Raw genomic sequence first — 27,948 nt, 5'->3', positions numbered from 1 at the left:
ACTAGCATACACACATCTGACATGTAAGAATAACATCTGCCTTCTATTGAGGGTTGTTTCTACCTGGGGCAGTGTTCTGGACCCGGGGTTCAAGATTAATCACCCTACTCAAGGAGAAAGCATTTGTGGAGTGCACGCTGTGTGTGCCAGGCACCGAGCTGGATTCAGAGAATATAAATATAGGAAAGCCAAGATAGGAGTTGGAAACCAGATAGTATAGTTGAGGGGGAAGTGTTAGGATTGGGATGGCGAAGAGGCTTCCTTCTAGTGTCATCATTTGGGGAGGCTGACTTGGTCCTTTGGCAAAGGCAGCCTAGAATGCTGGGATGGGCTAGCAATGTCTGCCATGGGCACAAAAGAGAGAGTAAGGCATAAGTGCTGTGTATTTACTGACTCTGTTATGGTTTTCTGGTGTTGATGGAATCACTTGAGTACAGGTTGGGTACGGCAGTTAGGGACTTTTGTCTTAGAAGAAAGGATGTTGATTTGGTGGTGTGAGTCAGTTTGGGAGTGGATGGAGCTGGAGTACAGATGTTACTGCTTAATATGTGCTATCATTAGGAAGTCACTTAATTATCTCTAAGCATCTGTTTCTTCAAGTGTGAAGTGGAGATAATAAAATCTGCCTCCACCTATATCATAATATTGACAGAGGAGCTTCTGTCATTTTGGGCATGAAAATGTTTTACCATCTACAGTGATGAATACTTAGAGTGTTATTACTGCAGGTGTGGGGTGGGCGAGGCAGGAAATGCCAGCAGTTAGGCAAGGTTGATCCAGGTGATTGTGGCCTCAGGGCTTTTGCTTTGGGTCCTTCTACCCTGCCAGCTGCTTCTTGTCTTACCAAAGTCATAGCTACAAGCTCACCTCCTTCAGGCCACAGAATCTAAGCCAGACCTTGCCCTGTTTCAACCTACCACCTCATCCTGTTTTATTTTCTTTAAAGTGCTCATCAACTGAAATGGTCTAGTTAGCTTTTTTGTTTGTGCCCCTCTCTGTGCTGGAACCATGTAAGAGCAGTGAGTCCTTGGCCTGTCTCATTCCCACCTGTGTCTCCTCAGAGCCTAGAATAGCGTTTTATACTTGGGAAATAGGGTTTCTTAACATTTGACGTATGGGCGAATCATGGGGGCCCAGGAGTCCAGGGAGGATTTGGAAGAAGTGAGTGTATTTGCTGGTGCTTCATCTCTTGGTGAACATGTTCCTGAATCTCCCATTTCTTTGGTTAATTGAGAAATGAATTAAATTAAGTACACAGTAATTGTAACTGAAAATTCAGTCAACTCTGTATCTGACTTTACAGTGTAATCTCTTACAGTAAAATAAAGAGCAAGAATCAGAATTCATATTATTTTTCAATGTAACAGGCCATGAAATTGTACAATGTTTCCAACTTGGCAGGCCGACCAATTCAATCTTGAAAATGTAATCTTGTTCCTTAAACTGAGTGCAGTGTGAATTAGAAACTTGTGAGTTGGATACAATTAACAGCCAACCCCTCACTACACTGAGCTGATTGGGTTTTAAGTCGGCTTTTTTTTTTTTTTTTTTTTACCCCCTGGCTGTCTGGCCCCAGTTCATCTTTCCGTTTTCCTTGTGAATTGTTCTGGTGCTTTAAAGAACCTGATGAGTATGGCCAGATGTAGGGTTTCCCAAAGTCATGTGAAACGAAAGTAGATGGAGAGATGTGTGGGCAACAGCTGGAGTCAGTGCCCAACTTCCGATGCCCATCCAGGGGTCTCTTGTCTACTCTCATGTTGAGGTCTACACCTGACGACTCACTGGGCTCCCTGGAGTTGCGGGGACCACCCCTCTTCACAGGTGGATGATGACTCATTGGTTCTCTCACAGGGTTACCTGCCTGTGTGCCCAGTTGGAAGCTGTACTGCAGCATGGCTTGAAGAGGAGTCGAGGACTAGCTCTGACAGCGGCAGCGATCAAGCAGGCAGCTGGCTTCGCCAGCAAAACTGAAACAGGTACTGCTCTGCTGGGCTGCAGTGGGAAGGATATTCTCTTCTCTCCTAGTCTTGCTCTCTATTTATTTTTAAATGATGGGCAAGGCAGTCATTGTGTGGAATTGGTGTGGAAGGTGGGGGGTGCTGGGAGAAAGGAGAAGAAAACTATGTGTGAGGATGTCTTATTTGTAGCAAAAAAAAAAATTGCATTGTCTGGCATGTTAAATGAAGCCGTCCTTTGTACAGAATTCTCAGAGCCATGGGTTATATCTCCGCAGGGTCCAGGGGCCTGCAGCCAGGGTGCTTATTTCACAAGTATGGCATGGCAATTGCTGGGAAATTAATAATCTGTTTTAATTTTATGCATGGGGATAGTGTTGGCATTCTATAATTAAATCTATCTTCAACAACAACAGAAAGCCCTCAGGTGTCTGAGCTTTTAATTCTGTTCTCATCCATTTTAATGTTGTAAAAAGCATTTCCCATATGCCATGATCTAGTGTCTTTGAATGATCATGATAATGATAATGTTTATAACTATTAACACTTACTAAATAAGTAAATTGACTCATTCGATCTTAGTGAAGCCCTGTGAGAAGGGAGATGCTATTAATATTTCTACTCTCCAGACAAGCAAACAGGTGATTTGCTTCAGTTCTGAACCATGAAGTGTGTTATCATGTATAAAAAACAACCTGTTTCCCTCTGCCCTCCAAATTTGGAAGAACAGGTTCTCTCAGACCAGACTTACGGCTGCTGCCATGAACTCCCGAATTTTTCTTGTTACTGTGATAACATCTGTGTCACTGTTGAGTAAATGTTATCTTTGGGAAGTTCCCCTCCTTTCACAAGTGAAAATCAGACCTCTCTGAGTTTGGCAGAGATGACTGTGGAAATTCGCAGCTGACTGAATCCTTTGCCTATTCTTCTCTCTCCCTCACATTAGCATCTCTCCCTTCCCATTCCCTCAGGCCTTCAACAAATCTTGGATTCCTATCGTTCATTTTAGCACTTGCTCATTTTCAGAAATGCCTGTAATTCTTGTTGGGTTCAGTGATCAGCCCTGAGAGGGATTCCTGTCCTGTTGATTTTTCTTCTGTGCTGTGGCGTCCCCTCCTTTAGAAACCAGAGAGTAGGGAGCCAGCGCAGAGGAGAGCCAGCATCATGGCCTTGGGCCTAGTGGGCCTCACTACCTCAGCCCTTCAGATGTCAGCCTCGAGAGTGTCTCTGTGGCTTCTTATTTCTGTGACACTTTCCTGAGCCTCTGTGTGGAAGTGGCTTAGTGCTGTGGGCTGACTGAGGGGGGCTCAGAGAGGTTTTTTCCTTAGACCTTCTGGGCTTGCTGAACCCTTGTATTTCTTCTCGTTTTCATCTTACCAGCCACCTGGAGGAGCTACTTACCTTAGAGAAACTGGTAGAGATTAAAACACCCGGCTCTTGGTCTGCTTCCACCTAGACCCAGGGCAGCAGTCCGGTGAAGCAGGGACAGTCTTGCCTTTGGCGTTTTAGAGCTGAGCACATCTCGGCTGACCTTGGGAAAGCTCTTCCTTTTGAACCTTAGTCAATGTCAATTGGGAACCTGCTGTGAAACACCTGCTGTAGCTCATAGCACTAATAAATGTTTAACTAGTTACCTTCCTCTGCCAGGACTCGCTAACTTTTAACTTCTTCTTCTCTCTCCTCCACCCTTAAGACTTTACCTTGTGGCCATGGACAATGGCTCTTTCTATTCCTTTCCATACTAAATTTCCTGTTGTTTGTTACTGGACCCCAAATTTTTGGAGAAGTACCAACATAATCAGGACTCTCCAGTATTTGCGTTCTTGCCCCTTGCCTTTATTTCCACATGAGTTGTATATCTGAATCCCATAGAGAATGGCAAATGATTAGAGTCTCTGGCTCTGGATTTTGCTGATGAGGATGTGTTGGGTAGCCTCTCAGCCAACTAGCTTAGCTTTTGAGTGGCTGTCAAGGGCTTCTGTCATCATTGTGGGCAATGAGGATTAGCCATTCACTGTGTACAAAATAGTATTTGGCTGATTAAAATCCCTTTCCTTTTATCGAACACTTGGTTAAAAGCCTCACAGCAGAGAGGTGGGTTGATTTTCAACTGTTAAGAGTTGGGAAAGAGCAGATCAGTGACTTTTTGAAGTTCTTAGTCATGGAATGACCCTTCAGAGAGAAAGAAGAGAATGAAATCCAAAGGAAAGGATTGGTTGGAAACGAGCATCTTTGGGCCTGTCATTCTTGCTGGCTGACGGGCCAGGTCTTTTATAGTACCTGGTTAAGATCCCAGGCTCCAGAGCCAGGCCAGCGGGCTTGCAATCTCTACTCAGTGTCCTGTCACACATGCTTCTCGAGGATGTCTTCTCTCTGAGCTTCCAGTTCCTTACATGTGACATAGGGGCCATCACAGTACACTTCTCTCAAGATTGGGGTCAAGGCTCGAGGAGAAAGTGCCCCTGAAGCTTTCAGCCTAGGCCCTGCTACTGAACTGCTGATGATAATGGGGCAGCAACTCTGCAGGATAGGCAGTGGTTCCCTTATTTTTGGAGGATGAAACTGAAGCTCAAAAATGTTAATTAAAAAAAAGTTAATAAGTTGCCCAAGTTCCCATATGTGAGAAATGTTGGAGCTGAGGATTCCAACTCAGGTCAGACTGACTCCAAATTGCTATCTCCCCTCCTCGTCTCTGACCGAGGGCCTGTTGTGCCTCTGTGGACACTCAAGCTCAATAGTTGACTAAATTGAAAGTGAAGGAGAGCATAAGTAATGGTGAATTATTTTACAAAGCTGCTCAGTTAGTGCTGTTTACAGATAGGGAGAGATACCCTTTGGAGACAGCAAAGTTGAACTTAAAAGTGATGGCACTGAACAAAATGGTGTTGAAATAAACAATACAGCTGATAAATATTGAGTGTCTGCCAGGGACATGACTGCATTTGGTCCTCTGGGGTTGAGGTACCTGGAGGACCTGGTTGGGGATCTGGTGCCCCTATACTATGTGCTTCAAACATTAAAATAAAAAAGGTAGCAATGCATTTAAATATTGTACGATATGAAATGTAGGTAGCTTTTTTTTATGCGGCAGGCACCGGGAAACGAACCTGGGTCCTCTGGCATGGCAGGCAAGCATTCTTGCCTGCTGAGCCACCGTGGCCTGCCCTACCTTTAAAAAAAGGTAGCTTTTCTTAAAGTGGAATGCCTGTGACTCTGGACCCATGTTTGCACTGGTGGCTTTGGCTGAATTCAGCTGCCCTCTGTATACAGCAGACATGCTTTAGTTCCCCACAGTCTCCACTTTCCCTGTTGTCCCTAACAATTGAGATAGTGTTGGTTGCCATTTCTTGTTGTACTTATGCTGCTGTTTTTTGTTGTTATTAGAATCAAGAGGAAAATACTTCTTGTTTCTATATCTTGATATTTTAATTTGGCTTTTTGGGGACCGTAGTTCAGGATGAGGGAAGTAAATTTTTGATTATGTTAATTTTGTGACAATTTACCTAATAGAATTCCACTGTCTTCTTTCTTGTGGTGCCAATTTAAGAAAATGTTGCATTTTTTGAAGCCTGCTCTTTGATTGTATATTGTAATAAAGGGGCATATATTTTGAATACAGCCAGATGAATATACAAATCTTAAGTGTACAGCTCATTGAAATATCAGAGTGAATCCAGTTCTGTTACTACTGTCTGGAATTAAGGACATTGTCAGCACCCCAGAAACCTCCCTCAGGCCTTCTTCAGCTACTTTGCCCCACCTCCTCCCAAAAGTAACTACTACCTTGACTTGTTTTATAGGTTTCTGTTAACATCTTTGTTAGATTTATAGCCATATATTAAAAATTTTCTTGTTATAAATGGTATTTAAAATTTTTTCATTTTCTCATAGTTTGTGGTATATGGAAATGTAATTTCCTTTTGTGTACTTTGACTGTCCAATGATCTTGCTTAATAATGCTTAGTTCTAATAATTTATCTTTGGATTATTTTGGACTTTAAAGCAATAATAATTATTTTTGGAACTGAGTTTTATTTCTTCCTTTCTAGTTTTCTTGATTTTTTTTTGCTTTATTTTACTTTTTAGGACCTCTAGTCTGCTCTCAAGGAGCAGTAGTAATACTGGCATCATTGTGTTATTCCTGATCTCAGAGTAAAATCTAAGTTTGAGAGTTTTCTTCTATTTCTTGTAGCTAAGAGTTTTTATCATGAATGTGTATTGAATTTTATTCAACACTTTGTGTATCTATTGAGATGGAATTCCTTGCATTCCTAGAATAAACCCAACTTGGTAATGATGGTAGTATTCTTTTTTATGTACCATTGGATTTGATTTTAAAATTGATGTTTGCATCTATATTTGTAGGGTAGATTGACTTGTTAATTTCTTTCTCATGTTTTGTGATCAGTTTTACTTTGGTTTCACAAAATAATTGGGAGTGTTGGGGATTGACTAATGTCTTCCACAAAAGATATATTCAAATCCTAACCTCTTGGTCATGTTTATGCAAATCCATTTGTAAATAGGATCTTTGAATAATTTATGAAGGTGAAACCAAATTGAATGTAGGTGGGTCTTAATCCAAAATGGCTGAAGTTCAATAAACAGAGGAAATTCAGACACAGTCAATAGAAACCAGAGGAGACAGGAAAAGATAGATCACCATAAGAGAGAGGATTGCTAGAAAGGTCTCACCAGAACATTACAGAATTTGGAGAACGCATGGCCCTGCTGGCACCTTGAGTTTGGACTTCTAGCTTCCAGCACTGTGAGTCAACAAATTCCTATTTTTAAGCCAACCAGTGTGTGATATATGTCATAGAAGCCCTAGCATACGAGACAGGAGGTTTTTGTTTTTATTTCTCTTATTTCTTTTTTCCAATCCACTCAACTTATTTTAACCTTTGTTCCCCCTATTTTTTATTTCTTATCCATATTTTTTACTCATCTGTCCATACAGTAGAAAAAAAGGAGCATCAGATACAAGGTTTTCACAACCACACAGTCACATTGAGAAAGCTATATCCTTATACAATCATCTTTAAGAAACAAGGCTACTGGAACATAGCTCCACAATTTCAGGTACTTCCCTTTAGCCACTCTAATACACCGTAAACTGAAATGTCTCTCTATTTCTGAATGACTTTGTATGGAGCTTTTTCTTCCTTAAATGAAATAATTTACTGATGAGTGTGGAGTTGGAGATGTCTTTGTGGAAGGTTTTTAATAACAGATTATTTCTTTAATAGACACTGAACTATTCACCTATTCTACTTTTTCACGTGTGAGTTTTCTAAGTTGTGTTTTTTGAGAAATATGTTTACTGCTTTTGATTTTTCAAATTCATTGGCATATAAATGCTTATAATACCCACTTGTTACAGTTAGTTTTTAGTGAAATGCTTTATTTCTGACATTGAATATTTGTGATTTCTCTCTTTCTCTTTTTTTAATTGATCACTCTTCCTTTAAAAACAGCTATATTGGGATATAATTTAATTGCCATAAAATTCACCCACTGTAAGTATATAATTCAGTGATTTTTTTTTGTAAATTTGTAGGGTATGTAACTATCAGCAGAATCCATTTTTAGAACACTTCCATCATCCCAAAAAGTTCCCTCCTGTCCATTTATAGTTCTGACCTCCATAGTTTCTGATGAGAACTCAGTTGGTCATCAGATTAATTCTTCTCTGTATGTGATGAGTCATTTTTTCTTTTGCTGCTTTCAAGAAATTGTTTTCAATGAGTTTGACCATGAAATACCTAGTTGTAAAGTTTTTTTTTGTAGCTTGTCCTATCTGAGTTTTGTTAAGCTTCTTGGATGTGTAGATTCTTTATATTATAACTTTGGGAATTATCAGCCTTTATTTCTTCAAAAAGTTTTTCTGTTCTGTCCTCTCTTTTCCTTCTGGCACTCCTTTCTGGTCTTCTTTGTGCATGTAGTCAGCCTCTGGGTTGGATGGGAGTGTGTGAATTTCTTGGCCTTTCTCTGGTCTCTGTTGTGGGAGCCTGGAGCCTTCACTAGGATTATACTTGACCCGACCATGACCACAGTCTCAGGATGCTATCAAGATGAGCCACTTTCACCATCAGTACCACTGGGTAGTAGTGTCCTGTCATTCCAATTCGGGTGAGCCCACTAGCAGTGAAGCTGCTAGACCTAATGGTCTGCCCAACCCTTGCAGAACTTCTGCACAGCCCTAGCTGGGAGGGTGGAGGATGGGAGAAACCTCAGGCAGAAACTCTACAGTTCTTATCTGAAATTTAAATTTCTTACCTGGAACTTAGAGTTTTCAAACAAAAATATGCTCAGGTTTTTGTTCTCTGCCTTTGGATGATTTCCAGTGGGCTGAAACGGTTGTTTTATAGTTGCTTTTTGAGGTGAGGGTTTCTTGACCTTCTTACTTGGCCATAGACAGAAGTCCCCTATTTTTGCTTTTGTCTTGATTGCGAATAGATTCTTATCTTTCTGCATGCCTAGTATTTATGGTTGAAGGTCAGATATTTTGTGTGAAGAATATTAGAGATAATTTGACTCTTAGGGTGATGTTATCTTTCTATTAGAGAAGACTTGCGGGTGCTTCTGGCAGGTAACTAGGGTAGAGGAGGACTGTATTAACCTAGCCAAGGATTGAGCCCCTTCACCCCTGGGCTTCAGCCTTTGTGAAGGCTGATCTATTGTATTTCTTTTTTTCTCCTTGTTTCTAGGATGTGGTCCTTTGAGGTTTCCAGATAAACCCCTGAGGTGTTTGGTGCCCTTCCTTTTGGCAGTCCCAAAATTATAGTTTTTTTCCTCCTGGCCTTTGTGGGACTTCTGAAAGAACTGCTTTACTTCTCATAGAAGCTCTAGGGTCAGAAAAAGCATCAAGGATGAAAAAGGCCCCAAATGTCGAATTCATCCCTTCTCTTTGGGGTCTTAGTCCTTCAAGTCTTTCCTGCCTTGACAGAGCTCCTATGCCTTCAGTTTGCTTTATTTTATTTTATTTTTTTAACTTTTAAAATTCTGTAATACATATATATTTTACAAATATATAATATATTTGTAATATATACAAAGCAAAGAAAATAAAAAGCAATAATTTTCAAAGCTTTTCAAAGCTACTCTTCAACAAGTAGTGGCAGAACAGATCCCAGAGTTTGTCATGAGTTACCATTCCATTATCTCAGACTTTTCCTTCTAGCCGCTCTAGAACACTGGCGGCTAGAAGGAAAAAAAAAAAGAAAAGAAATATATATATATGTATTTTTAATCATCACAATCGACTTTTTTTTGGTGAAAAATAACATATATTCAAAAAGACAATAAATGTCAAAACACATTGTGGCAATTAGTTGTAGAAAAGATTTCAGAGTTTGGTGTGGGTTATAATTCCACAGTTTTATGTTTTTACTTCTAGCTGTTCTAAGATAGTGGAAACTAAAAGAAATATAATGATTCAGCAATCATACTCATTTGTTAAACCGTACCTTCTCTCTCTTTTTTTTTTTAACTCTACCATCACCTTTGATCTTTGTCTCACTCTTTAGGGGTCTTTGGGCTATGCTCATTCTTACTCTTTCGTGTTGGAAGAAAGCTGTTAATAATATGAGATGGGGGATAGAACTAGTTGATATTCTGGAGATGCTAGCCCTGCTTCATTTCAGGACTTATCTGGTCCAGGAACCCATCTGGAGGTTGTGGGTTTCTGGAAAGTTACCCTAATGGATGGAACCTTTGTAGGATCTTATATATCACCCTAGGTGTTCTTTAGGATTGGCTGGAATGGTTTTGTTTGTGGTTTGGCAAGTTATGGTAGATAGCAGTACTGAAGCTTGCATAAGAGTGACCTCCAGAGTAGCCTCTTGAGTCTATTTGAACTCTCTCAGCCATTGAGACCTTATTTGTTACACTTCTTTTCCCCTTTTGGTCAGGATGGCATTGTTGATCCTACAGTGCCAGGGCCAGACTCATCCCTGGGGGTCATCTCCCATACCTCCAGGGAAGTCTTTCATCCCTGGATGTCATGTCCCACATCGCGGGGAGGGCAGTGATTTCACTTGAAGAGTTGGGCTTAGAGAGAGTGAGACCACATCTGAGCAACAAAAGAGGTCCTCCAGAAGTAGCTCGTAGGCATACCTATAGGTAGGCTAAACTTTTCTGCTGCATATGTAAACTTCACAAGTGCAGGCCTCAAAATCAAGGCCAAGGCCTATTGATTTGGGTGTCCTTAATGTTTGACACAGTATCAGGGGTTTCTCTGGTGGTAAAGTTTAATAGTTCCACATTTTTTCTCCCATCCTTGAGGGGACTTTGAAAATACTTTTTGATTATCTGCTTATTTATGCTCTGGGATATATCCAGGCATTACATTAAGCTATCCAAGATTAAAGGCCCTCATTCTTATTGTGGGCCTGTGTTTGGATTGTTGATCTGTCTAGACAGTTTGAGTTAGATTATGTGCTATAGAAAATTTAGGTTCTGAATACAATAAACCTTTTTCCCTTTGGTCTCAAAGAGTAGATAAGGTTCTAAAATATAAACAATGTCTTCTTACCCAAGTATTCTAAATCATCTTAATACTGACCTGATTGGCTTTGTTCTTTTCTCTAAATACCAGGTTATACATATATAAATCAGCGTCTCAAAATCTAGGAATAATAATTACTGCTCCAGACTAAATTGACTGCTATAAGGACTTACAATCTAGGCTTCTGTTTTCTTATAAGCATTTTCTAAATGAGACCGTACAATAATTGCTCTTTTGTTCTGGCTTATTTTGCCTCACCAAATGTCCCACAGGTACATTCACATTGTTGCATTCCTCACAATTTCGTTTTTTGTAGCAGCACAATGTGTGATCATACGTATACACCATTGTTCGCCAGTCTGTTTCTCAGTCAGTGCATCCTTCAGCCACTTCCATTCAGTAGGCAACATGTATAATGTCCAAAGTTAACAATCCATCACCACTCTCAATTTTAGATTATTTCTTTGTTCTCAAGAGAAAGATAACCAGTAAACACACCCTCACTAAATAGGAAATCTAAACCTTCTCTTAACACTGTCCCTCCGATTATTTACCCTGCTATTGCTATGGTACTGCTCATGTATTTCTTATACACTCTGTATAAGATTCATGCATTTGAAATAGTTCATGCAAGAACTTATTTATGTTTTATGTTTCTAGTGTTAATCAGTGGGACACATGGGTCTATACAACCCCTTTCAATCATGTTTGCCTTCAATATGGTAATATTACTTGTAGACCCACTAGTGAACCATCTTCACTTCTATCTAATCCCTTACCTTTGAGTTCATCCTCATTAGCTATCCATTTACCCATCTCTAGTTTCTGTGTATCTCTAGGTCCCCTATATTCTGTACTATAAGCCTCTGAGTTTACCTTTACTGTAGTCATAAAAGTGGAATTATATAATATCTATTCTTTTGTGTCTGGCTTATTTCACTCAGCATTATGTACTCAAGGCTCATCCATCTTGTTATTTGATTTACGATGTCATTTCAACTTTCGGCTGCATAATATTCCATCATATATATGTACCACATTTTGTTAATCAATTCATCTGTTGATGGGCATTTGGATTGTTTTCATCTTTCAGTGATTGTGAATAATGCTGCTATGAACATTAGTGTGCAAATGTCTGTTTGTGTCACTGCTTTCAGCTCTTCTGGGTATATACCTAGTAGTGTCATTGCTGGGTCATAGGGCAATTTGTTATTTAGTTTTCTAGGGGACCGCCAAATTGTCTTCAAAAGTGACTGTACTACTATACATTCCCCCCAGCAGTGCATAAGTGTCCCAGTTTCTCCACATCCTCTTCTTTGTGGTTTTCTGTTTGGTTAATAGTAGCCATTCTTATAGGTGTGAGGTGGTATCTCATTGTAGTCTTAATCTTCATTTTCCTTATAGCTAATGAGAATGAGCATGTCTTTGTGTGCTTTTGAGCCATCTGTTATTTGCTCTTCAGAAAAATGCCTATTCATATCTTTAGCCCATTTTATAATTGAGTTGTTTGTTCTTTGGTTGTTGAGTTGTGTGATTTCTCTATGTATACAGAATATCAAACCTTTGTCTGATGTATGATTTCCAAATATTTTCTCCCATTGAGTTGGCTGCCTCTTTACCTTTTTGACAAAGTCTTTTGAGGCACAAAAGCATTTGATTTTGAGGAATTTCCATTTATCTGTTTTTTTCTTTTGTTGCTTATGCTTTGGGTATAAAGTTTAAGAAGCTACCTCTTATTTCTAGGTCTTCAAGATGTTTTCCTCTAGGAGTTTTATGGGGCTAGTTCTTATATTTAGGTATTTGATCCACTTTGAGTTAATTTTTGTATAGGGGGTGTGCAGGTTTGAATCTTCTGCGGACCCCAGGAAAGGGGTCCTTTTAGTCCTCATTCTGTATTGCTGAGTACAAATTTTTTTATTGTTCCCGTGGAAATGTGACCCACCTAATTGTGGGTGGTAACTTTTGATTAGATGGGTTCTATGGAGATGTGTCTCCACCCATTCAAGGTGGAGTTGCTTACTGGAGCCCTTTAAGAGGGAACTATTTTAGAAGAAGCTTCAGAGTCCCTGTGGGAGCTTCCTGAAACAAGAAACCTGGAAGGAAAGCTAATAGACGTCACCATGTTCATCATGTATGTGCCTTTCCAGTTGAGAGAGAAACCCTGAATGTCATTGGCCTTCATGAACCAAGGTATCTTTTCCAGGATACCTTAGATTGGACATTTCTGTATCCTTGCTTTAATTTGAACATTTTCACAGCCTTAGAACTGTAAACCTGCAACTTAATAAATTCTCTTTTTTAAAAGCTGTTCCATTTCTAGAGTATAGCATTCTGACATATTTGTCTTCTAGCCCTTTTTTTGTAAATAAAGTTTTATTGGGACACAGCCACACTCATTTATTTATTTAACAGTTTATTACTTTTGCTGATTTTAGACAGATTTGAGAAGTTGTAACTGAGACTATTTGGCCTGCAAAGTCTTAAGTATCTATAATTTGACCCTTTGCAGTAAAAGTATGCTAACCCCTAACTTAGAGGACGGGGAATTCTACTTTATCTTGTCACATTATATTCAGTTATCTCTTGTCTGTATCCCTACTAGATGGGAAGCTCTGTGAAGGCAGACCACCATGTCCTAGCATGGAACTTGTTAGTTTATTGGTACTTGAACAAAAATATACTCCATAAATGAATTTATCTTGGTTAGAAGGAGGAGCATTATGCCAGTGTTCAGTACTGCATTTCATGGTTCACATGGTAACTTATACCAGGATTACTGCAGAGTACTACAGGAGATGTGATTAATTTTTTTAAATATATATATTTTTATTAATTTTTAAATAAAAACATATATAACAACAAACAAACACAAACATTCTTAACTTATGATCATTCTATTTACATATATAATCAGTAATTCACAATATCATCACATAGTTGCAGCATTTCTTAGAACATTTGCATCAATTCAGAAAAAGAAATAAAAAGACAACAGAAAGAAATTCATACATACCATACCCCTTACCCCTCCCTTTCATTGATCACTAGCATTTCAATCTAAATTTATTTTAACATTTGTTCCCCTTATTATTTGTTTTTATTCCATATGTTTTACTCATCTGTTGATAAGGTAGATAAAAGGAGCATCAAACACAAGGTTTTCACAATCACACAGTCACATTGTGAAAGCTTATGTGGACAACTTAATTGAATACCATAAGTACATGGAACCTTGAGTAGGGCATGAGATTTTGTTGATTTGTCCAGAGTGGTGCCCCAATGTGATTAATTTTTGAAGGAAAGAGCAGGAAATAAAATAGAACTGACCCTGCACTCTGCAATGGCTTGGTCTTTCTTGCCTTTGTCAGCCCAAATAGCCAATACAGAAGGCAGTGTGGCAATTTGAATTATTTTCCATTCCACTGGGAGAAAGAAAGAACCAGTGCTGTCATAGCATTTGGGATGCATAACCTTGGAATGTGATGTTTTTGTTAATTATTAATGTATCATCATTAGGTTATGTGTTGGCTGTTGATTGCAAGGTGATAGGCATGGTTCAGAATATACTAGAGGCACAATTGCTGTTTGTTTTAGTTTGCTAGCTGCCAGAATGCAATATACCAGAAATGGAATGGCTTTTTAAAAAGGGGAATTTAATAAGTTGCTAGTTTACAGTTCTAAGGCCGAGAAAATGTCCCAATTAAAACAAGTCTATAGAAATGTCCAATCAAAGGCATCCAGGGAAAGATACCTTGGTTCAAGAAGACCGATAAAGTTCAGGGTCTCTCTCTCAAGTGAGATGGCACATAGCGAACACAGTCAGGACTTCTCTCTCAGCTGGAAGGGCACATGGTGAATACGGTGTCATCTGCTAGCTTTGTCTTCTGGCTTCCTGTTTCATGAAGCTCCCCGGGAGGTGTTTTCCTTCTTCATCTCCAAAGGTCACTGGCTGGTGGACTCTCTGCTTCGTGGTGCTGCAGCACTCTCTGCTCTCTCTGAATCTCTCTCTCCAAAATGTTTCCTCTTTTACAGGACTTCAGAAACTAATCAAGACCCACTCAAATGGGTGGAGACATGTCATCCCCTAATCCAGTTTAACAACCATTCTTAACTAAATCACATCAGCCAGGGAGATGATCTCATTACAGTTTCAAACATACAGTATTGAATAGAGATTATTCTACCTTTACGAAATGAGATTTATACTAAAACATGGCTTTTCTTAGGGGGCATACTTCCTTTCAAACCAGCACACTGTTATTGAGCTGCCTGTCTAATTTTAAGGTTAATCTTCTGTGTCTATTCAACAGTTTTTGGCAGTGAGGACCCTCTGTCCTTGAAACCCTGCCATCCCTTGGCTTCTGCAGTGCCACAGCCTCCTGCTGTCCTTTTTACTTCTTTGCTGATCCTTCTTGGTGTTTCACGTCTACACCTTCAAGTATTATTATTCCTCAGATTCTGCTGTTAATTTTCCTTTCTACACATGCTGTCTGGATTCCTTGGTGAAAATTCCTATCTGTGCTGATTACTCTTGAAGTTATAGCTCCAGGGCAGGTCCCTCCCTTGAGCTCTGTACCTCACTACTTGGACGTTAAACAGGCATGTCAAAATTCCCAAGTACAAAACTCAATCCTCATCACCCGCCCTGCACATTTGCCCCTTTGTTCCTTGCTTAGTGAATCGTTCTGCCTTCACCCAGGTCCCCTGGACATCCCTTGGCTTCCTCCCAGGTCCGTCTTTCCCTCTCATCTGCCTCCAAACCCATCCTTTTCAAAATACTGTTTTCTGTCTTTCAAATGGCCCCCAATTTGTTTCTATTTCTTCCACCCTTTTTGAGTTTTCTTCTCTCTTTTCCAGATACGTGTTCCAGCCTTCAGTTTGTTTAGCTCAAATCCACTCTGCGCTGTAGTGAAAGGGATCTTCTTAAATGACCATCCCACCCCCTCCTACTTAAAGGTCTTTAATGGTTCTCTGCTAGGCTTTGGACACAGCCTATACTCCTAGACGTGGCTTCTAAGGTTCTGACCCTCCAGCTTTGTCTATTGCTGCTCTTCCTTTCACACCTTACCCTACACTAAGGGCTAATATACATCTGGGAACTAAAGTGTTGCTACACTTCTTTCTGTTGGGTAAAGAAATGGTGACATGAGCCCCACAAGCATCCCCCTACTAGGCCCCTCACTTAGGATCTTGCAACCACCCCACAATCCAGCAACTAAAGCCAGTTATACTGGGGAAGGCGGCACTTCGGACCACTGTCTTCTGATTGATGTCTCTGATTAATCTAGGGTGATAAATCCTAAATGTTGAGTAGCACCCCTGGTTTCCACTATCTTGAAACTTTTCAAATCTGAAAGTGCCCTTTGTTCTTCCTCCCACCATCTGCTCCCAAAAACTCAAAAACTCTTGCTGAAAGTTTTATTCTCTTAAACTTTCAGATTTCTTTCAAAAAGCCATTTATGAACTCTCCACCCAATTCAGGTAAGGGGCCCCAAGTCCTCCTCTCATCAAACCTATAACACTCCTGTTTTCCTGACTGACTCTTTCTCTCTCTCTCTCTCTCTCTCAATCTCTCTCTCTCTCTCTCTCTCTCTCTCTCTCTCTCTCTCTCTCTCTCTCTCTCTCTCTCTCTCTCAACTGTCAGGGACTGGGTCTCTCCTTGCTCATCCTTGTAGCTATAGCATATTGCAAGGTACCTGCCCACCTATAGGCGAGAGGTCACCACAAGACTGTTCAAAGTAGTGTTTGGGGAAACTGACTTCAGTGCCTGCAGCTCATTTACCCTGGAGGCCCAATACCCACTCTCTGCTCTCTGTTCCCCTTCACAGTTGGTTGCAAGCAGGTGGGATTAATGTACCTCAATCGTAAAATTAGAGAAACTGACTTCCTTGAGCCTCTGTGGGGATTTTTAAAAACGGTTGATTGCATTTAACTCAAACAGAGTTTATCTTTTGCTTCATTGGGTCACCCAGGTTACCAATTTCATTTCTGTAGAAAATTAATTTTAGAGGAAGCTGCATGTGCCCTCTAAATACTAGGAGAATACTAGGCCCATCCTTAAAAAAAATTTTTTTTTTGCATGTGGTAATATGTATATATAAAACACATAACATTTCCCATTTTAACGACTTTGCAGTATACAATTCATTGGTGCCATTTTTATTTACTCTATGTGCTACCGTCACAGCTATCCATTTGGGCCCATCCTTTTGATTCTGAGAGGAAGCCCACTTCCCCTACCCCCCACCTTCCTATTCCTCTAAAGTTCTCAGTTCCCTCTTTGTGTTTCTCTGTTGTGTTTGTGATCATGCAAATCATCTGCTTCTGGAGAAAGAGACCTTGGGAGGAAGTCTGCTGAAGGTGCAGAGAAAATACTTAGCTTTGTCCATGGGTGGTGACAAAAATGTTTAACAGCAGGTAGAGTGAGGCAGGCCTTAGGGACAGAGTCAGTCCTCAGGAGCTGTGAATCCCCCATGGTTTAGGCGTTAATCCTTGAGTTATTGGATGTCCTTAGGGTTCTGGGGAGGGTGGGGAGCTGGGGTGGTAGAGAGTTTAGGCTAGTGGCTAAGAGACTGTTCCAACATGTTATGATTTGGTGTAACTGAACTGATGCCTCTGGGCTGAAGGGACCTCTGTCTCATAAATAAGATTCAGATTTGCCCTCATTTGTAAGTTTTTGGCCTATAACTGTTCAGCCTGTAGGTTTAATGGTTCCTTTGTTTTGCGCCTGTCAAATGTGAACACTAAAGAGAAATGAGAAACAAGTTTTAGAAATCTTTGCTTCTTTGGTGATAGTGAAGTTTTCTACTTTTTAATAAAAGGAGGTGCTGTAGAACTCTTGTATCATATATGCCAAGTATACTATGTTGAGTTTTCATAGTTTGGGGACTCAAACTTCAGATACTCACAGGGGCCAGACAGATGATGGAAATGGATGAGGTAGGCAGGTGGAATGCAATTGGGAGTGGTGGAGACTCAGAGTCACTTGACCAAACTTAACTGTAGGAGAGCTGGGAAATGTAGCCTTGCTGTGTATTCAGAAAGAAGGTTAGGAAGATTTTACTGAGCAATTCATAGTCTGCCATGGGGTGGAGGTTTTATTTCATACAGAGTGGTTAGAGATGGCCTCTTACGGAGGCATTTGAATAGAGTCCTCAGGAAATGAGGGAATTAGCCATACTTAAGGGAAAGGAATTCCAGGCAAAGGGGATTGGCAAGTTCAAGGGCCTGTGCCGATCAGTTGCCTGTTTGCTCTCAAATTTATTTTGTGCCTTTCCCCTGCAAACTGTGTATTTCCAGGCTCCCTTGATTGTTGACTTCTGTTTGTTTTATTCAGTGGGTGGTGGTGGTGAAGTTTAGAGGGTTGGAGGGAGGAAGAAGCCAGTGTCTCTGACTGCTGGCAATTCCAGCAATGCCTGTGCTTCCTCTGTGATCCCAGGGAGGTCCCATGTAATCTGCCTGGTTGGGCCTTTCTCTTCTGCATGATTTCCTCCTAGGTTCCTCTGCCCTGGAACAGAGGCTGTCTGATTCTGGTACCATCACTTCTTCCTTTTATTCCTCTGACTGTAGGGATGGTTGTGGCTCTCTGGTCAGTCAGTAGTCTCTGAGTGCCTCATTGTCTCATGTTTGCCTTTTTAACTCTTCTAAAATCTTAGTAACATATTGACTATTAAATTCCTTCAGTTGGGCTACTCGGTGTTGGGTTCTGTTTTCATGGCTGAGTAGGCCATGAGATAGAGCAGGCTGGGTCTATTGGAAGAACATGAAGCAGCTGGGAGAGTGGGATAAAATATAGCAGAGGGTCATGGGGGAGCCAGATCATATAGAGGCAGTGAGTGATGATTTATTCTTTTTTTCCTCTATGTGCTCTCCACGTACACACCATCAAGATAATTGGCATTATGGAGTTAGTAGGGATGTTTTGTTTTTGGACTTAATCTGCTGAAGTCTCCAAAAGTAATCCAGTGTTTCAAATTATTGTGGGTTTGTTAATTATTTTATGGTGTATTCCCAGTTGATTTTGGACAAGGGTGCAATGGTGAAAGAATAGTCTCTTCAGCAAATGGTTTTGGGAAGATTGGATATCCATATCCAAAAAATGGTGTTGAACCTCTATCTCATATCATATAGAAAAACTAACTCAGAATGGATCAAGGACCTAAAATAATAGCAGAAACCATAAAACTCTGAGAAGAAAACATAGGGACAAATTTTCATGGCTTTGGATTTGGCAGTATATTATATATATGATATCAAAAGCACAATCAAAAACAATAAATTCAGCTTCAACAGAATTAAAAATCTTTGTGCGTTAAAGAATATTATCAAGAACATAAAAAGACATCCCAACTGAATAGAAGAAAAGTTAAAAAATTATGTATCTGATAAAGGCTTATTATCCAGAATATACAATGAACTCTTATAACTCAACAGCAAAAACACAAAACCCATTTAAACAATGGACAAAGGACTTGAACACATATTTTTCCAGAGAGGATATGCAAATGGCCAATAAGCGTATGAACAGATATGTGACATCATTAGCCATTATGGAAATGTTAATCTAAACAGTAATGAGTTTTATTTAGCACCCACCAGAATGGCTATTATTAAAAAAAAAAAACTAAACATGACAGGTGCTGGCAAGGATGTGGAGAAATAGAAACACTTGTACATTGTTGATTTGATCTTAAAATGGTGCAACTGCTGTAGGAAACAGTTTGGTGGCTACTCAGAAAGTTAAACAGAGATACCATATGACCTGGCAATCCCAGTTCTAAGTCTATACCCAAAAGAATTGAAGGTAGGGATTTGGACAAATATCTGTGCACCAATGTTTATAGCAGCATTATTCATAATATCCAAAAGGTGGAAGCAGCCTAAATATTCATCAACAGATGAATGGATAAACAAAAATGTGGTATATACATACAATGAATGTTCAGCTTAAAAAGTAATGAAGTTCTGATAAATGATACTACCTGGATGAACCTTTTTTTGTGTGTCCTTTCCTATTCAAGCAGAACCATGCAGTAGGCTGGCTTAAACTATGGGAATTTATTGGCTTCTGGTTTTGAGGCTAGGAGAAGTCCAGATCTCATCAGGGCCTCATCAAAGTGATGCACTTTTACAAAGACTGGCGTTTTGGGGCTGGCTGACTGTTGATGATCCATGGTTCTTGGCTCCTCTGACGTGTTAATGCACATGGTAGCCTCTTCTGGCCTCTCCCTTCCCTTATGGGTTCCACTGCCTTTCAGCTTGTGGCTGCTCCCTCTGTGGCTTTCTCTCTTTATCTCTGAATTTCATTCTGCTTATAAAGGATTCCAGTTGATAAGAATAAGACCCATGCTGATAGATGTGACCCATACCTTAACTGAAGTAACCTTGTCAAAAGGACCTACTTGCAATGGTTTCATACCCACAGGAGTGGATTAAGTTTAAGAACACGAACATGTTTTTCTAGGGTACATAGCTCTAAACCACCAAAACTTTGAAGACATCAGGTTGAGTGAAGTAAGTCTGACACAAAGAGATAGATATTGTGTGATTCCACCTATATGAAATAGCTAAAATATGCAAATTCATGAAGAGAGAAGGTAGAATACAGGTTGCCAGGGACAAAGGTGGGGTGGAGGAAGGGGAGCTGATGCATAGTGGGTACAGGGTTTCCGTTGGGGTAATGGGGAAGTTCTGGTGATGGACCACGGTAAGGCAAAAGCAACACTGTGATTGTGATTAATCCTCCTGAACGGTGTGCTTGGGAATGGTTGAGATGGGAAAGTCATGTTGTGAGTGCGTGCGTGTGTGTGTGTGTGTGTGTGTGTGTGTTTATATATATAAAAATATGTGTATATTTCTCCAGTTAAAGAAAAAAGTAACTAAAGAGGCAATGACAATTAAATGCAGTACTTTTCTTGTACTGGATGCAGTAATGGAGGAGAAAAGGTCCAAAAAAGACATTATTGGGACATATGAAAAAAATTGACGATAGACTAAGCTTTATATCAAAGTTAAATTTCTTGAAACCTGTAACTCTATAAAGGTAGTTATATAAGTGGATATCCTTGTTCTTAGGAAGTATTATCCATGAAAATATTAATGTTCAAGGAGCGTGGTGTAGACAACATACTTTCAAATGTTTAGAAAATAGATAAATAGACAGATAGATGGATAGAATATGGCAAATGTGGCAAAATGTTAAAAGCTGGTGGATCTGGTTACGGTGGGGGTATGTTGGCATTCTGTATATAGAGTGCATTTTTTGCAACTGCTTGTAAGTTTGAATTTATTTCAAAATGCAAATTTAAAAATGAAACAAAATGTTAAAAACAGGGTTTGACAGTCAAGATTTTAAAAAATTAATTAATTTTTTATCACATAGTTGTATATTCATCATCATGACCGTTTCTTAGAACATTTGCATCAACTCAGAAAAAAATATAAAAAGAAAACAAAAAAATTCGTGCATACCATACCCCTTACCCCTCCCTTTCATTGATCACTAGCATTTCAGTCTACTAAATTTATTTTAACATTTGGTCCCCCTATTATTTATTTATTTTTAATCCTTATGTTTTACTCATCTGTCCATAAGGTAGGTAAGAGGTATCAAACACAAGGTTATCACAATCACACAGTCACATTGCAAAAGCTTCAAGAAACATGGCTACTGGAACACAGCTCTACATTTTCATGCAGTTTCCTCCAGCCTTTCTGTTATATCTTAACTAAAAAAGATAACTATTTAACACATAAGAATAACTTCCAGGATAACCTCTCAACTCTGTTTGGAATCTCTCAGCCATTGATACTTTATTTTGTCTCATTTCTCTCTTCCCCATTTTGGTCAAGAGGTTTTTCTCAATCCCTTGGTGCTGAGTCGCAGCTCATTGTAGGATTTCCATCCCACCTTGCTAGGAAGGTCCACTCCCCTGGAAATCATGTCCCACATAAAGAGGGGGAGGGCCGTGAGTTTGCTTGTCGTATTGGCTGAGAGAGAAAGGCCACATATGAGCAACAAAAGAGATTCTCTTGGGGGGTGAATCTTAGGCCTAATTTTATGTAGGCTTAGCCTATTCTTTGTGGGGTTAAGTTTCTTATGAACAAACCCCAAGATTGGGGGCTCAGACTATTGCTTTGGTTGTCCCACTGCTCGTGAGAATATCCAGAATTCTCCACTTGGGAAAGTTGAGTTTTCCTCCTTTCTCACCATTCCCCCAAGGAGACTTTGCAAGTACTTTTTAATTCACTGTTCAAATCCTTCTGGGATTCATCGAGGCATCACTGTGGACAAACCTACAAAATCTCATGCCATACTCAAGGTTCCATGTACTTATGGTGTTCAATTAAGCTGTCCACATAAGTTATATTAGGAAATGCACTAGTCAAAATATAAATTTTGTACCAGATAAACATTTTTTGTTTTAGTCTCACACATAAGTTAAAGTTTTAAAATATTAATTACCATCTATTTTCAACACCCTGCATTATTGACATTCCTTTGTTCTTCCTCATGCAAAACCATTTTTAAATTTGTACATTTAGTCACTATCATTATACATTCTAGATATTCCTAGATTATACCATCTCAGTCTTTATCATGTGTCTTTATGTCTGATTTCATTTGTGCCCCCAGGCCTCCTCCATCTGTCATTCTCACATTCAGCTTCATTTAGTGTTCTAACATTATTGTATTACAGTTGGGTAGTATTGTGCTATCCATTTTTGCATTTTTACAATCAGTCCCGTTTCTCAGTCTGTATCCCTTCAGTTCCAATGACCCAATATCTACCCTATTTCTATCTCCTGATGACCTCTGTTCTTAACTAAAATTATCCAAATTCATTCATTCATGTTAGTTCATATCATTGATACCATACAGTATTTGTCCTTTTGTTTCTGGCTAAGCTCACTCAGCATAGTGCCTTAAAGTCCATACGTGTTGTTATATACTTCATAACTTTATTCTGTCTTACAGCTGCATAATATTCCATTGTATGTATATACCACAGCTTGTTTAGCCACTCGTCTGTTGATGGACATTTGGGCTGTTTCCATCTCTTGGCAATTGTAGATAATGCTGCTATAAATATTGGTGTACGAATGTCCGTTTGTGTCTTTGCCCTCATGTCCTCTGAGTAGATACCTAGCAATGGTATTGCCGGGTCATATGGCAGTTCTGTACAGAGTCAAGATTTGAGTGAGGAGACTGAGGTGTTTTTGGAAGTACATGCCCTGCTCTGGGCAGATGATTGCCCAGCCTAGTTACCTACCCCTTCTCCTAGAAGGTGAACTTGTGATAGTACTGGAGGCAGCTTCCCTGAGGTTCCAGGTGGAACACGTTTCTTACAGGAAAGAGAAGTGCTGTTACCAGATGAAAAGGAGGGGTTGTTGTTGGTATGCTTTAATGCTTTGATTTCTGGTTCAAGTGTAATATAGATATTAAAAGCTTTTCTTCAGTAATCACCAAAGTATATACCAGGTATGTTAACAATAATAATTATAGTTAACTTTCATTGCATTTTTGGAAGCCCTTGATATATATTTGTAGTTTCTCATTTTTTCCTCATGACAAACCTCAGAGGTAGGTACTGTTACTCCCATTTTACAGATGAGGAAAACTGAGGGCCCAGAGAGTTTAAAATAAGTTGTCTAAGGTCACACAATGCCTGAATTAGAATCTGAGCCGAGGTTTTATCCTCCTTGCAGTTTTCAAAGTAGAATTCTTGGCATCAATTAGATTTGAGGCCCATTAGCTTGCTAAAGAGTCTGTGCTATTAGCCATCCTCAATTAACAAATGTCCCTGGGGAGCTTGCCTCAGCGCTCCTTCCCTGATCTTGTTCTTGTTGGCCATTGGCTTTCAGGTGTTGGGAGACCCAGAAGCCCTTGCCCACTTCTGAAATTAGCCCCACATTTCCAAGCAATGAGAGATGGGTATATATTCCCAAATCAAATTATGGATGCTGCATGCGTTAAGTGGCAGGTGAGCTGCACTTTAAATAGACTATATAAATTCTTGCAGTGGGAGTGAAGCCCTACTGGGATAATTCTAACATCATTAGCATCACTCTGACATGCTTTAGAAGATTACTGTAACACTAAGCAATTTGTGGAATTGAAAAGCGAAAACACACTATCAAGTGTTTTGTATATTCCAGGTGAGAGGTGGGTGGCTACGTTTTTCAAGAAAGGGTGCAGGTGAGAGTCAGTTGGTTTAAAATGTGATGGACATACAGATGGTATTTGGTGTGTTTCAAAACAAGTTATTGGCTGGCTAGCCTAGGGCACTGTTCTGGCCAAGTCCCCCATATCCTAGCTACTGAGAGAGAGCAGAGAGCAGGCTGTTGTGCAGTTTGGACAGGCTGATTGGATGGAATTGGGAAGGGGAATAGTTTAGTATTTCAGCTTTTAGACTTCTGGGCAAAGTGCCTTGTTGATTTTTTGGTCAATACTGGGAGGTTTATTATAAATGACCCCAAAGGTTGGCTTGATGCACTAATGTACGCCTACGTGCGTGCATGCATATACATTTAGATAATGTTAACAGAAAGAGGAAACAAGACAAATCTTCTTTTACAGGAAGGTAATTATTAAGAAAATGGTGGTTGATCATCCTGGGCTTCATAGTCAGTGCTTTATGACTAGAATCACTCTAAACACCCTGGAGGATTGTTGTCTGGGTTTATTTTATGGGATAGGAAACCAAGGATTAGCAAGGGTGAGTGACTTGCCCAGGTCTCTTCAGCTGTTTGTCCTTCTCCCTGGACTGGAACCTCCTTAGGAACCAGGCCTTCTTGTCTATACCTAGGCGGTCGATCACCTCCACCCTGTTGGTGGCTTCTAGTGAGCATGGAATTAGGGCATGAGGCCATTAACCTGGCCTCCAGTTTATGTGTGTGTGTGCGTGCGTGTATCCTTCTGGAAGGAAGGGTCAAAGATTTTGTCAAATTTTTGGAGGGGTCTGTGAGTCTGGACTGGAACCCAATCTAGTAGCAGAAGCTCACCTTTGTCCTACTTGAAACATTTAACAGTTGTTACTGAGATCATTTTGAAGAAGGCATAACTTCCCTCACTTCTCATGGCTGTATAATTTAGAAGTTTGGAGTTAGTCCCGTCCAAGGTCCCATTCTGCCAGACTGCTAACTTGGGGTGAGTTCCTTCAAGCCTCAGTCCTTGCTTGTGACATGGAGAAATCATTGCTTGATGTGAGGACTGAGGCCCTGTGTCAGTAGTTTCATGCAGTCACTGGTGCATAACAGCCATTACTCCTGCTGTTATTAGCTTCATGGAAAAATGCTGTGGAACCAGTGTTAAGTAAAGAAAATGGATCACAGAAATTACATATACAGTAGTACAGCTTTGTAGAAATCTGTGTGTGGATGGACAAAAGGGTGAAATATGCAGAGATGCAAGTAGCTGTAAGAATGACCATTGTATGGGTAAGAACAGATTTTTAAGCCTGTCCTTAAAACCTTAAATCTGTTCCTATCTTCAGACCTAGTAATTCAGTGTATGGATATCTCTCCTAAGGAACTAGAAATGAGGACAGTCGTTTATCTACAAAGATGTTCATTGATATATGTGGGGACAATTGACAGTATATTATGTTCCCAACATTAGAGAAAAAGTTGAATTAGGTTTGGGAGGCCATCAGCAGTTATGTATATGGAGTATTATAGGACAGTGCTTATATTCTAGAAAAGAAAAGAAACATACACACACAATATGACATAGTATTAGTTTCCTAAGGCTGCTTTGTGATGAATTACCATGAATTTGGTAGTTTAAAACAATACACTTCTCTTACAGTTTTGGAGGCCAGAAGTATAAATTGGTTTTAATAGGATAAGTCAAGGTGCTGGCAGGGCTGCTTTTTTTTTTTTGAGAGTCCAGGGCAGAGTCCATTCCTTGCCTTGTCCAATGTATGGTGGCTGCTGGTATTCCTTCTTTTATGTGCCATTTTATTCTTATTGGTGGTTCTCTAGTTACATTCCCTTCTGTGTCAGATCTCCCTCTACTTTTCTCTTATCAAGTCACTTGTGCTTACATTGGATCCACAGAGATAAGCCAGGATAATCTTCTCATCTCAAGATACTTAATCACATCTGCAAAGTCCCTTTTGCCTTATAAGATAACGTTTATAGGTTCCAGGGATTAGGATGTGGATATCTTTGGGGCCATTGTTCAGCTGTTCACAAGTGTTGCTTTTGTGTAAAAAGGAAAAGAGAAAAGGTTCAGCAAGATGGCAGCATAGCGAAGTGTGGGATTTAGTTTATCCTCCAGAGCAGCTAGTAAATAGCCAGGAACTATATGGAACAACTGTTGGGGGAACATCAGTGACTGGACACCCATCATACACCAGCCTGGAATGGGTGGAACAGCTGAGATCCCATACAGCACTGAAAGTCTCCCAAGCCAAGGAGGCCAATGCCCTTCCCCCATTGGCATGGCAGGCTGGTTCCCTGAGGGGAGAAGAAATATTTTATTCATAGCAAAGAAATGAGCTCAACCAAGCTCCAATTGCTGAATTAATTAACAAATTCTGATGGTTGAAAACAGGTCCCAAGCACAGATAAACCTGGCATAAGCACTAATGGGACCAGAAGTTTTTGCCCCAGCAGAGAGGGGGAGGGGCTGATGGGAAAACCAAACCAAACCAGTGGCTTTTTCAGTTGGACAGTACAAAATATTAGAAAAGGGGTAGGCCCCAAGAAAGGGGGCCACATAGAACCTGGAACATACAAAGCCACATGCCAACTGTAGCTCTTGATTGGTAAACCTAGGGAGCTGAGGTCCTGCTCTGAGAAGGCTTATTTTGGTCTTTTTTTTTTTTTTAATTTCTTAAGAGCTCATTAGCTAGAATTGTGAGTACCCTCAAGCTTCAGCACTGTCCAGGCAAGGGCAGAATTAAGGCATGTCTGAGTGACAAAGGAAATAGGTGAATGGGGACAATTCCCTAAAAGGTTTATCTTTCCCATAAAAAGGGGGGTGGAGTCCAGCTCAAGTGGAGGCCCTCCTTCAGGACTTTGAGGCCCTAGGAACTGGAAAACCAAAGCAAACTAAGCCCGTCTTCTACCTCAGTCTCTGTCTCAACCACACCACTAGTAGAGGGAGGCTACTGAAATTAAAGGCACTGCATTACTTTACGCTGGTGGGAGGCTGTGGGTAGACAAGTGCCACATGCTGGGCAGGATAGGAAGAGCACATAGTCTAGAATCTTCATAGAGAAGTCTGACAACCTGCTGGGACTCACCCTCAGAAAAACTTGATACTGGCTATGCTCTTCTCCTGAGATGTGGGCTTGTCTTATCTGGGAAAATCTGACTGGTGTCTATAATAACTGAGGAGACCCTCTTCTGAAAAATGCTCCAGGTAGGGAGGGCAAAAAACAGAAAAATAAGGTTGAAAAATTCCAGTTAGTTAAACGGAACCTATGCTAGAAGTCTAGAATGAGTTGAACTGAATGCCAAAGAGCAGATAGAGCACAAAGCCACCAAATAAGATCCTAGGTAAAAGTGTGAAAACTACCTCCAGAATAAACTAATTAAGGAAATCAAATGCCTAGATGCCAGCAAAAAATGAGTCATACTAGGAAAATTGAAGATATGCCCCAGTCAAAGGGACAAACCAACATTTCAAATGAGATACTGGAGTTGAAACAATTAAGTCAGAATGTTTGAAAATGTAAACTCTCATAAAAAATCAAATCAATGAATTGAGGGGAGATACCACAAAAGAGATGAAAGATGTAGAGAAGACATTGGGCAAGCATGAAGAACTTGAAAGTTTTAAAAAACTTTTTAAAACTTGAAAGATTTAAAAAACAAATTGCAGAACGAATTGGAATGAAAGGCTCAGTAGAAGGGATGAAAAAACAGTGGAGACCTACGACAGTAGATTTGAAGAGACAGAAGAAAGGATCAGTGAACTATAGAGGACTGGACATCTGAAATCCTAACACACACACACACAAAAAAAAAGATAGGGAAAAGAGTAGAAAAATATGAGTAGGTTCTCTGGGAATTGAATGACAACATGATGCACATGAATATATGTGTTATGGGTGTCCCAGAATGAGAAGGGAAGGAAAAAGTGGCTGAAAGACTAATGGAGGAAATAATCACTGAAAATATCTCATCTCTTATGGGAGACATAAAATTATAGACCCAAGAAGTGCTGCATACCCCAAACAGAATAGATTCAAACAAACCTACTCCAAGACACTTGCTAATCAGATTGCCAGATGTCAAAGACAAGGATAGAATTTTGAAAGCAGAAAGAGAAAAGCAAGCCATCATGTATAAGGGAAGCTTGATAAGACTATGTATGGATTTCTCAGCTAAAACCATGGAGGTGAGAAGGCAGTAGTATGATATATTTAAGATCCTAAAAGAGAAAAACTGCCAACCAAGAATTCTATACCCAGCAAAACTGTCCTTCAAAAAACTGAGAGGAAGATTAAAAGATTTTCAGACAAACAATCA

At 40.0% G+C, this 27,948-nt stretch overlaps 1 protein-coding gene across 5 annotated transcripts in view; it reads left to right on the top strand.

Annotated features, from left to right (window-relative positions):
- Positions 1-27,948, top strand: part of SNX29 (sorting nexin 29) — a 669,987-nt gene that overhangs the window by 57,490 nt on the left and 584,549 nt on the right. For all 5 annotated transcript variants that reach the window (XM_077141767.1, XM_077141762.1, XM_077141768.1 and 2 more), the window contains one exon: positions 1,852-1,976. Coding sequence is in view for 3 of the 5 variants with exons in the window: in XM_077141762.1 (XP_076997877.1) it covers positions 1,852-1,976 (125 nt within the window). In the remaining 2 variants the exon portion in view is untranslated. The remainder of the gene's footprint in view (positions 1-1,851; positions 1,977-27,948) is intronic.

This window comes from Tamandua tetradactyla, chromosome 23 (genome assembly GCF_023851605.1).
Source record: "Tamandua tetradactyla isolate mTamTet1 chromosome 23, mTamTet1.pri, whole genome shotgun sequence".
Classification (NCBI taxonomy): domain Eukaryota; kingdom Metazoa; phylum Chordata; class Mammalia; order Pilosa; family Myrmecophagidae; genus Tamandua; species Tamandua tetradactyla.
This window is presented reverse-complemented; position numbering and strand designations above follow the sequence as displayed.